Consider the following 12,060-nt stretch of genomic DNA (forward strand, 5'->3'; position numbering starts at 1 on the left):
TGAGGGAAAATATTAGCATAACCATATTATTTAGGATTCTTTTTCATAGATTGAATCATATAAAATTGCTGATATGCAACGCTTTCCGACCTACAAAGATGACAGTTTCATACACTCAACTTAATAACTGCAATAGGCTGGCTAAGAAGTCTTGAAGGCTGCAGGAGAAAAGGGGTTTTGCGTTGTTCACAGCTGTATCCCTCAGGCCTAAAACAGTTCCTGAAGAATGAATCCACTCTTTGTTATGAAGTATAAAAGGATTGATACTGATAAAAATAATTTCATTGAATTAGAAATGAAAATAGAAATAAAATGGAAACATTTTAACTGCACTGCAGAGAAAATCAATTAAGGAACCAACTCAGTTCCGATGGCTCCGTGGAATTGACTCTGGCGACGCTTAGTCAATGAAAATCTGTCAGTGTTGACACAAACTGTTTAAAGCATCAGTATTGATAAACATGCATAATAACATCCTGAGTGTCACAACAAGTGGGTGACAACCTGTGTACTCGAATTAGGAAAGGTCGTGACTGCTAGGACAGGTGGTGGCTGTAGCTTGACCCCAGCAGCTGGCTTTAAAGCCACATTTTTTCCACTCGTTCGTACTGCCTATAGGTTCTCGTAACTACACACTGGCTGTGCAGATATAATGCATTGCTTCATGAACAACCACTCAAAATAAGATAATCTACATTGCTTGTTTGGTGTCTGCTCCTCTCTTTTACTTGGCAGACATTTGATTGCTGGTTTTAAGCAGTGTGCCACACACCGTAGTCGTGGAGGCTGTCTGTGGGCAGGCGTCAAGGTAGAGCCTGAGGATGCGGCCTGGAAGACGGAGGGTCTGAGTTTAATCACAGCTCCGTCAGTTACAAACAGGGCCTTGGACAGGTAATCTGATCTTTCTTAGTTGGTTTTGTTGACAATTAAATCCCTACTTTCAAAAGTTATAGTTGAATAAAATAGTAAATATAAATGTGTGTGATGTGGTGCTTTGCACATACAAGCCACTAATTTCTAGCCAGAGCCGTGGTTCTTATGTGGAGGAGTCCAGACAGATGTTGAATAAAGAGCTTGGATCGTAGACTCCTAGAGCTGCCCTGGGTAAACAGACCTTAGAAGTCTCAGGTATCTTTGTGCCCTTCCCATGTGGAGCATTGAGGAGGAATGAGCCTAACATTCAGGAATATATTTGGTTTTACCTGAGCTCGTATTGACAGGTAGTTTTTAGTAAATCCTAACTCTTCCCCTATTCACCTATTTTAATTTCCCTTTGTCCACTGTTATCTGCCAGTCCAATAAAGCTGGTCTGTGAACCGTGACAGTGCAGTTGAGGACAACAGGCGCAGTCTCCCTGATGTGAGCAGATGGACGTCTTCCTCATGCACCTTCGGCTCTGCTAATTCTTCTTCGAGAAATGATGGCATGTCGGGACGTAAAACTTGGGGCCACTGCCTTCATTTAATTAGGCAAGATTGAATTTGCACATGCCTGTGCACAACAGATAATCGCTTCATGTAATTGAATGTTGGTTCTTGGTATGCCCTTTTCCCAATGAGGCAGCGTCTTGAAAGATCAAAAGATGATTTATTCCAGTACAGTATGTGCACAGGGGACTGAGTGTGTGCCATGTTGCATCTTCATTATAAATGTCACTCTGAGACCCAATTAACAGCCTGTTATTCTCTTTTATTAAAATCACTTTTAAAAAACTTAAGGCAGCAGGGTTTTTATGATATCACAGAGCAAGCAATGAAATCGGTTGTGTCCATGAGCCTCCTTCATTTCCCACATGTTCATTTCCTGTCAAAGTCAGGATCTGAGACTTAGTGATCCCCCACCTACCCTGCCACAGGAAGCTACCTCTCTGCCTTCAGAGCCCACCCTAGTGGAACCCTAAGCCCAGCCAGGGCACATGGCCCTCTTCTCTGCCGCAGACACCGAAGTTTCCACCATGTTGGGCAGGATCCTTTCCCTTGATGGCTGGGCTCTTAACTTGGGATCCATGTGGAGTTGGGGTTTGGGGGCCTGTGATTCCTATGAAATGATTTGTACACTACCCTAGGAAGAAGATCTTTTACCAGATATTTTTGTGTTCATGATCCAAAAAAGGTTAAGAAACAGATCTATTCTAGCTTTGCTCTGATCTTTTGAGACCAAAGAGTGTTGGAAGGAATTTGATCCTGGGAGTCAGGTGGATTTGGGTTTGAATTGTCTCCAATAAATTTTAGCTGTGTGGCCTTGGGCAGGCTATGAAACCTCTCTGAACCCCCATTTTCTCAAATGTAAAACAAGGGTAAGAATGCTAATTTAAGGTTGAAGTGACAGACTAGAGAAATAATAAGTGCTAATTTTCTTTTTTTCTCTTTCATCCCATGAATAAAATGAGACAAGTGTCTGTTCTGTCTTGTTCCTTGCTAGATCTTCCTGAGCACCCATCGTGGTGCCTTGCACACCATAGGCACTCAGATGTCGGCTGAATGGGTGGTCGGGTGGAGAGAGTGCCTTGTCTGGGGCCAGATGAAAGCTCTCAGTCTACACCTCAAAGCACTTATTTTCTAAGAGAGATCTTGGTGCTACAGTTGGTTTTGCTAAGACCCTCCCAGGACAGTTAGCCCGTGTCCTGTGCACAGTCTCTCTGGATGCTGTGACAAGATTAGATCTGCTTATCCTGTGCTGAAAATCGTGATCTGTGCTGGGCCTTTGTCTGTATCGGAGCTGGGCAAACCACAGCCTGTAGGCCAATTCTGGCCTGTTGCTTGTTTTTGTAAATAAAGTTTTATTGGAACATAGCCATGCTCATTGATTTACATATTATCTATGACTGCTTTTGTGCTATGGCAGACTTTAGTAGTTAGGACGGAGACCATATGGATTGCAAAGCCTAAAATATTTATTATCTGCCTCTTTATGGAAAAAGTTTGCCAACCCTGATATATGTTGCCTGTGCTCCTTACTATAACCCTGCAGGATTGGTCTTAAGATGCCTTTTTTATGGATTGGAAAGCTAAGACTCAACAGAGCTAAGTATCTTGGTTGCGATTGTACAACTTACAAATGCTTAGGGTTTGAGTCCGGGTCTGTGTGATGCCACAGCCTGTCTTCTTTCCACCCAGCACTGATACCTTTCATCTCAGCCAAAACCTAGCTGAACCGATGACATCTTCCAGTCCTGCCTGGTGACTGTGACCAGCTTAGGGAGCTGTTCATGATGTCCCCTGGGATTGTGGTGCAACCTGGTGGTCCTGGCATTTGTCCATGACCTGGCTCAGGTCTGTAGGATAAATCTGTGGATACGTCAGTAGGGGAGAGGGTGGAATGAGGATTTCGAGGACTACCACTGTGGATGGCAGGGCATGTGGGTGTGCCGCTGTTCCTGTGCAGACGTGATGCTGCTCCCCAGCGTCAGCAGGGTCAGCGTTTCCAGGAGCGTCCTTGTTTCTGCTGAGCATGGCACCACCCTCGCTTGCTGCCCTTGGAGGTGATGGGTAATACTTGTGTCTTTTCAGCACATTAGCCCCTCAACAGAGACTTTCCCTGCTCCAGGCTGTGAGACCACGAGAGTTTTGGACCTCCACATAGGCTCACTGGTACTGTGCCCTCGTTGGCAGGTCTGACTCCAAATTCTGGAGGGAAGTTCTTTCACAGTGAATTAATGCTGATGGAGCTTTGATTGTTTCAACGGTTTACAGATGAAGTTCTGATTCTTCTGTTAATATTCCATATGCCCATTATTCCTACTTCTCACTGGACTTTCACCCTTCCAGTTAGTTTTTCCAAACTTGTGAACTGGTTATGATTAAACAAAATTGGGAAAACCAGCTATTTCTGCTTTAATTGACTGCATAGCAGTGTTTGCCTTGTTACTGTGACAAGCTGACAATAATGATACAGTGACAAAACCATAGCCAAGTAACACAGTTGGGTAATTTATCCATCTGTCAAAGGATGTCTGGCTATAGTGTTTATCAGTTGTCATATAAAAGTGGGTATTGTAACTTTAGATAGTGAGGGGAGCGGTGAGAAGGACGAGGAAGGCGGATGTTCTTTCTGGTAGAGTCCGTTTTGTTGTGTCTTTGTAGCCAGCAGTGGGGAGTGTCTGTGACTCACTTCATCTGTCGTGAAGCTGCTGGTGGAGGAGTCCATGGAGGAGCTGCAGAGCTGCAGGGTGGACAGGCAAGAATCGACCTGTAATTAACTTTGTGTTTCACTGTTTAACAGTGACCCTTATTTCTCCAAAGACGAAATCCTGTAGTCTTACCCTGTGGCTTGCATACTCTCTGAAGTCAATGACTCTTCCAGTTCATGCTGAAAATATAAAACAGGTGAAAATGGGGCCGCTCTGGTTTAAGTGAGGGTGGAGGAACCTGCTAAAATTAAGCAACATTTCATTTGTTGTGCCAGTGGAACTCCATAGCGAAATAATGGGTTGATTAAAATTCTTGGTCTGTTGTTTAATTATTTAGAGTAAATGTTTCTAACAGAAAGAGATGTTTTTCTTTGTAGCCCTTTTGGTTTATCCCTAACATGTATTAATGCTCAATAGCTCTCCATGGATTTTTTTCTCTCCCATGACACCAGGTCCTTCTCATTGGTCAAAGCTACTGAAGGTTCATTTGTATTTCTATCTTGGAAACGTGTTTATTAAGAACCCATCACAAAATCCAGATATACCTCTTACTGGACACTAAAGAACAAGTTTAAAAATTGTAGGTGATTACTGAACACTTTGAGTTGGGAAGAAATTGACAAGTTAATAGAATTTCAGTCTATGTGTTGAGGCAGCATCGTGGTGGTGACACGGTCACTTCCTAGGAGAGGGAGAGGTGTGAGCAAGGCATAGATATCCGTACACATGGTGCTTCCTGGAGTCCTTCGCCCCATGTGTCCTGGGGACCAGCAGTTCTATTAATTTGGGAAAGAGTGAGGCATATTCATGGACTGGGGAGGGTCCCACTGTGTGATAATTAGTGCGCAATTATTTGAGAGACTTGTGTTTGCTCTTCTTGTAGCCATACTAAGAAGGCAAGCGGCTGGCATGCTATCATTTCTGTACAGCGTTTTTGCTGTTTTTTTTTTTAAGTCCCTATGCATTTTCATGATTGTTTATAGCTTGCGTGTGTGTGTTTGGCAGAATTTGGGGGTGGGTGTACATAAGGCTTGTGTCACTTGACTGCTAGCTCTGCTGAGCTCACACCGTCTCCTTGTTTATGTATTTGCCAGGGAGAAGTGCCTGCTGCCTCTCCAGTTGGCTTTGGAATCCAAGAACGTGAAGCTGGCCCAACATGCCTTGGCAGGGATACAGGTATGGCTCTCACTGCGTGCCTGGGGCGGCAGAAACTGACAGGCCACAGGCATTGGACATGCTGGACAAAGGGATGATTCACATCCGGAGCGGGAGGGCGTGAGATTTCATCACACTGTTCAGAACGGTGTACGATCTAAAACTCATGAATTGTTTATTTATGGAATTTTCCATTTAATATCTTCGGACCACAGTTGACTGCAGGCAACTGAAACCTCGGAAAGTGAAACCACAGATAAGGGGGAACTACTGTACCTTTTAAGAGGTATTAAATATGAAAGAGTGAGAAAATTACAACTCTTTTTTCTCCAGTGGATTGGAATTAGATAATATGTGTGTTAATATGCAATAGCATCAGAAACTTTTAAACATTGTCAATAATATTATTAAAAACTTGGGGCCAGCCCGGTGGCGCAAGCGGTTAAGTGCACGCGCTCCGCTGCGGTGGCCCGGGGTTCGCCAGTTCGGATCCCGGGCGCGCACCGACGCACTGCTTGTCAAGCCATGCTGTGGTGGCATCCCATATAAAGTAGAGGAAGATGGGCACGGGTGTTAGCCCAGGGCCACTCTTCCTCAGCAAAAAGAGGAGGATTGGCAGATGTTAGCTCAGGGCCGATCTTCCTCACACACACACAAAAAAATTATTAAAAACTCTTTGCCTTTCTCCAAGGTAATTGGGCCAAACATAAAAATGCATGGGAGTTGGCTTTGAGCTGCCACTGTGTTCCCTGTTCTCTAGTATTGCACAGATTTTCCATTAGTTACTTTTTTAAAACCTCAAACACTCTAAGTTACAGTACCCTGTTTTCAAGGGCTTACTTGATCCTGTTAACGTCAATGACTGGTGGGCAGGGCGTCTTCCTCTTACCATCCCCCCATTGACTTCAGGCGCTCTTTTAGGGTTTCTGAGTCTTTATCACTTTCAGTACAGCAGGTTTGTGTATAAACTTTAACTCCGGGGTGCCCTGCAAGCACTATAGGATAGTGAAAAACCTCTCTGGGGAGAATATAGACGCAGCGTCAAGGAGGGTTTGAAATACTTGTTTTCCGTATCTGCAGTGGCATTCAGCTAAAGGAGGGATGAATCAGAATTCCAAAAGCTCTTCGTGTCTGCAACTCTATGCTGAATTGGACAAGGACAAATCTAACAGGGATAAATATAAAATCCTGCGCTGGGGTCTCAAAAACCAACTGTCCCAGGGCAGATGGGGAGGACAGCTTAACTGCAGCCCTTGTGAATGAGAGTTAGGGGTTTCAGGGGAAGTCAGAATACAGGGTGCTGTGACTTACAACTAAGCTCATTTGATCTGAGAATGTGGTTAAAGTTATGCATGACTGTTTTTTTGTTTTTAGGCAATAAACACATTTAGTTATCTTACATAACTGGAATTCTAGAGGTGGGCAATTCCAGGTTAACAGCAGCTCAGAGGTGCCGCCAAAGACCCCATTTCTTTCCCCTCTGCCATCTTTTTATTTTTTATTATTTTTTAAAGACTTTATCATTTTAGAGCAGCTTTAGGTTTACAATAAAATTGAGAGGAAGGTGTAGAGATTTCCCATATGTCCCCTACCCCAATACATGCAGAGCCTCCCCATCATCAACATCACTCACCAGAATGGTACTTTTTTTTTTTTTTACCAAGGATGAGCCTACATCGACACGTTATAATTGCCCACAGTCACCTCAGGGTACACTCTTGGTTGCTTGAGTCTTTGATATCAGACCACCTTGAAGTGTTACGTTCACTCTGGAGGCCACATGTTCAGCAGGAGAGCATCTGAAACCACGTCATGCCGAGAATATTTGAAGGCACCTGAGGAGGTTTAGTGTGGAGAAGGAAGGACGTAGGTGGACTTCAGATATTTTAGAAGCTTAATCCATGTGGCTCCAGGGAAGGATGAGGGAGGTGAAGTTGTAGGCAGGTGGGTTTTGGTATAGTCTAAGAAGGAATTTTATGAAAAATAAGAGTTGTCCTGAAATAGCAAAAGGCTGTGCTGGGAGGTGTAATGACCCCTGGGAACCTCAAGAAAGTGCGTGTCTTCTTATTTAGGTTTCTGTGGGATTTACTTTCTGATGACAGTACATTAAGATTTCTGGATTCATGAATAATATCTAGGTAAATGACAGCTCACAGTAGGAAGTAAAAAGGTAAATATCTGAAAAATGAACTTGTTGTCTACAAGACCTTCTCCTTTCCTGTGACAAAGCTGTGTTCAGAAAGGGTCTGTGTGAGTGTGACTGTTGGGGCCAGATCCCTGTGCCACATTCATCCTCTGTCCCCACCAACCAGATAGCCTATATGGCTGCCACATCAGAATCTCACTTGATGAAATTCAGAATGAATTGTCTAATAGCAGGAAAAAGTCTTTGCCAAAAACCATTTTCCAAAGGTTTGATGTGTTTTTCTTTTTAATGGCGCAGAGCGTGAGTTCTTTCCTAATGGCCTCAGCTACGTGTCTCCTAAGTAAGGAAAATTACCCTCAGTACATACTAAGAAACAGTGGAATAAGGCAGCCAGGGAAACCTGTCTCTGATCGCTGCCCTGTGCCTCCTACAGAAGCTCCTGTCAGAGGAGAGGTTCGTGTCCATGGAAACGGACTCCGATGAGAAGCAGCTGCTCAATCAGATCCTGAACGCTGTGAAGGTGACGCCTGCGCTCCACGAAGACCTGCAGGTGGAAGTCATGAAGGTCAGTTGACGTGGCTGCAGTTTGCGTCACTGGGACAGGAGCAGACTCTGACCCCCAGCCCTCACTGTTATCTCGAAAATGCCTCTGCATTGTGATTGTGCTAGCATACCCGTCATTTGGAATATATGGTTATTATCCTGGCATATGATCCCCCAAAATTACCTTGATTGTTGAACAGAAAAGACAACTAAGTAAAAAGGTATAATTTCAATACATCTGTAAGATTTAGGGCCTGATCCTGCATATCAAATGTTGCTAGGAAATGTTTTTATCACTTTTTGAGAGAATGTATGTGAGTAGTTCCAGCTTGGGGTAGATTTGATCATTCTGGGTATTCTGCCTGCCTGTATATGTCAAAACAAAGCAAAGACCTAATGATGTTTTGACAAATACTAAGGTTTTAGAATAGTCAGTTTAGGGAAAGGAAGACCATCCTTGGGAGCCCTATCAGAATCACATCTTTTTTTCATCTGCAAATTACGTGAACCTTATCTCCCGCATTCCAATTACCATCTCCCTTTTGGGGCGGTGTCTCTCCCTCCCCTTTCCCCTTTCCCACCTTAGAGAATCCCCATGATCAGGAACCTCTTGTGCTGACACTGGAGTGTGTTGTATCCCGTGAGTGAACAGTGAGCTGGGCAGAAAAGGATGGAAATCTTTGCCCCCAAACAGCACCTTGGTCAGAATAACACAGCTGGAACCAACAAGCTGGCTTTTAATAATGCCGCCTGTCCATTTCCTCCCTGGAGGAACATGTGTAGAGAAACGTTTAAGAATAGTTGGTGTCATATAATGGTTGATTCCTTCCTGGAAATGCACTGAAGGATTTTTGTCCTGGGTAAGAGACTTCACTTCTCTGGGTTGCATTTTCTCCATTCATGAGAGGAAAGGTCGACCTCAGTCGTGACACTTCTTCAAGCCCTGGGCCTCCCCCGTTCCCGGTTGGCGGGTGATTCAGCGTCGTGATTCAGAGCTCAGACCTGAAGCCAGCGTGTCTGGGTGTGAATACTTGCTCTCTTCCTGGTTGGATGTCCTTGGACAGATTCCTTGGCCACTCTGTGTCTTGGTCTCCTCGTCTCTAAAATGGGGGAAATAGTAGCACCTGCCCAGTAGGATTGTTGTGAGGAAGAGATAAGGTGATGTTTGTCAAGAACTTAGCACAGTGCCTGGCACAAAGCAAGTGCTATAGAAGTGTTATATGTTACTCCTCCTCCTCCTCCTGCTTCTGCCAGTACCACCTGCCGCTACTGAGCCATCATCTCAGGGGGTGGGTCTAGGAATATTCTCAGACACAGTAAACATCAAGAATCCCTGAGGTGGCTGCTCGTTAAGATCTCATTCGTCTTTAACTCTCCTTGATTCTGGATGTACGGTTTGCCTGATCCTTTGACATACATTTGGCAGCTGTGCTTTCATAGGAACCGAAGAGTAACCGTCTAGACTTGTTTACTTCCCCACCACCTCTGTGTCGCCGTTGAGGAGGAGACAAGGCCACCTGCCATGTTCATCGCTTTTCTGACTCCCAAGTCTAGTCTGTGAGTCCTTCTTCTCCTAGTAGGTCTCCACATGCTGGAGAGGGAGCTCTGGTGTCCCACTAAGAGACACACCTCACAGATTTCATATTATTGTGGAAATTCTCCCAGGAATACAGCTTTTTGTGGAATACAGGAATTTGCATTAAAAATTAAAATGAGAAAGTATCTATTCTTCTAGGAGCTATGGAAAGAAGGATGTTTAATGGTTATATCAACAATAACACCTGTTCTGAAAACTTACACTTGCTTTCTAATTCTGCGCGGCAGTGCCTTCTGCTCGCCTTGCTCAGGACAGGAGTTGGCACATGTTTGCTCTGCTGGAGATGCTGGAAGGCCTGTCTTAATGGACTTCCTGCTGACGCCACAGTGGACCATGGTCTTTGTAGTTAATGTCTGGGAGGAAATCAGACCTTGTCAGAAAGAGAAAAACAACAATCTGGGCTGCCATTCTTTACAGTTAGATTTCCAAAATGCTTAAAAAGATAAGGGCCTTTGCTACATGCTATCATTGTTAACTAAGCATTGGAATTGGGAACAAGCATTTCAATTCACAACAAACCTAGCCTAAGCTAATTTTTTTGTAGTATACTTTTAGTTTAGATGAACGTTTTTAGCCAAGCAGCTAGAAAATTAATGATGCAATCACTACTTTAGCATGATATTATTATTAGCATCAATTCAACTTCAGAGACGGTGGTCTGACTGTGATGGCACGAGTGAGGGCTCCGGGCTCATTTCCGATTTCTGAGGTTTAAGTTACTTCTTTGGTATAAAGTTAGCCAAATTATAGCATTTGTGGTTTAGAAATAATAAGTGTTACACCCTTTCTCTATGCGTGAGGAATTTCTGTACCAACTTCAGTCATCTTCAGAAGCCTGTTCAATTTTATCTGGTAATTCTGAAATACTGAAAATGACCCGGGCATAAATTCTTAGATATCTAAGTCCTTGTTTTGCTAATGTCATTACCACATTAAAATGCTTTTACCACTTGTTCTCCCAAAAATTATATGAAAAAAAAAGAGAGAGGGGGCCCACCCCAGGGGCATAGTGGTTAAGTTCTTGCTCTCTTCTTCGGCAGCCCAGAGTTCGTGGGTTCAGATCCCAGGCGCAGACCTACACACCGCTTATCAAGCCATACTGTGGCAGGTGTCCCACATATAAAATAGAGGAAGATGGGCACAGATGTTAGCTCAGGGCCAATCTTCCTCAGCAAAAAAAAGAAGAGAGAGAGAAAGAGAATTGGATGAGTCCTCAGGGGAAAGACTGGATTCCATTACATGTGAAGGTATATTAATTTATTCTTGGTGCTTCTCCATAACTCATTCTGATAATAAATTATCTAAGCCAGATATTTGCTGTAAAAATCCTCCAGTCATTTTATATAAATATTTTATTGGTACAGAAAATCTTTTAAAATGAGATATGGTAGGCATTTTCAAATACCAGTCTGAGTATACTATTCAGGAGAGATAAAGCCACACCATGCAGTTTTTATGTCTTTCCAACCGTAGCATAGTACATTTTTATAACAAATCCTAGGTGCTATTTTTAAAAAAGCTCTATCATGCATTTTACTTACATATTGCTATCTACTAGTGTTTATAAACACAAGAAATTGAACCATGTCACTCACACTCTTAAGATGTCTAGCGATTGTATTAAATTCCTGGAGAGAAAATAATATGCTTTCCTCGCTTAGAATTTCCTTAAGATTAAACAGGAGCTAACTAATAATGAAACCCAAGAGTCTAATGGTACTGTTCTCATTTAGAAAGAAGGCTCTAGACTTTCAATTGGAGGGTTAAAAAAAAAATCAGTGATACTTGCTTCTGACAGATTAGAGAGGAATGAAGTTGGATCACTTAGTTTAGAAACTGCTTTACATCTGTTTCACTATCTAACAGGAGGGGAGAAAAAGTAGGCTTGATTTATTGAAATGGCCATGGAGTCCAAATAAAAATTTTATAGCTTGAGCAAATAAAGTGTCAGATTGAAGAGAATCAGAAAGAAGGATTCTCTGAAGATACATTACCTTTGAAATGGATTAGCAGACGGCAGGGAGCTACTCAATATTTAGGTTAAATACCTGTCCGCTTGGTAACGTTGTCCCGTGCTGTGAGCCGTGCAGACTTAACAGGAGCCAGGTACATGACTAATGACATCTCTGACTAGAGCAATTAGGACTCTTTTTCCCCCTCCGTCTGGTGGATAACCTCTAGTGAAGTTATGAACCGGTATAGCTGGCTGAGTCTTCAAAGAGTGAAGGGGATTACTGGCCTTCTGCCTCTGTAAGTGTGTCAGAGATGAGAGCATTCTATCTGGGGAGGGCAGGCCGGCTTTGATGGGGAATGATATGATACCGGATGCTGAGAAAGCATCTGATGAGTATTCTCTTATCGGATGCCTTATTTTATGTGCATCTTTAGGTAGCAGATGTGAATATGAGTGGAGTACTTTACATTTTCAAGGGAGAAGTGACAAAGGCTAATTATTTAACCTGTATTATGCATCAGACACTCTGGTGAGTA

General features: G+C 43.3%; 1 protein-coding gene across 4 annotated transcripts in view; it reads left to right on the plus strand.

The window, feature by feature from the left end:
- ARFGEF3 (ARFGEF family member 3) overlaps positions 1–12,060 on the plus strand; it is a 165,581-nt gene that overhangs the window by 32,579 nt on the left and 120,942 nt on the right. For all 4 annotated transcript variants that reach the window (XM_087444176.1, XM_087444178.1, XM_087444179.1 and 1 more), the window contains exons 3-4: positions 5,224–5,305; positions 7,864–7,995. In XM_087444176.1, coding sequence (XP_087300302.1) covers positions 5,224–5,305; positions 7,864–7,995 — 214 coding nt within the window. The remainder of the gene's footprint in view (positions 1–5,223; positions 5,306–7,863; positions 7,996–12,060) is intronic.

This window comes from Ceratotherium simum, chromosome 19, assembly GCF_057802395.1.
Source record: "Ceratotherium simum simum isolate JZ-2026a chromosome 19, ASM5780239v1, whole genome shotgun sequence".
NCBI classification, from domain to species: Eukaryota; Metazoa; Chordata; class Mammalia; order Perissodactyla; family Rhinocerotidae; genus Ceratotherium; species Ceratotherium simum.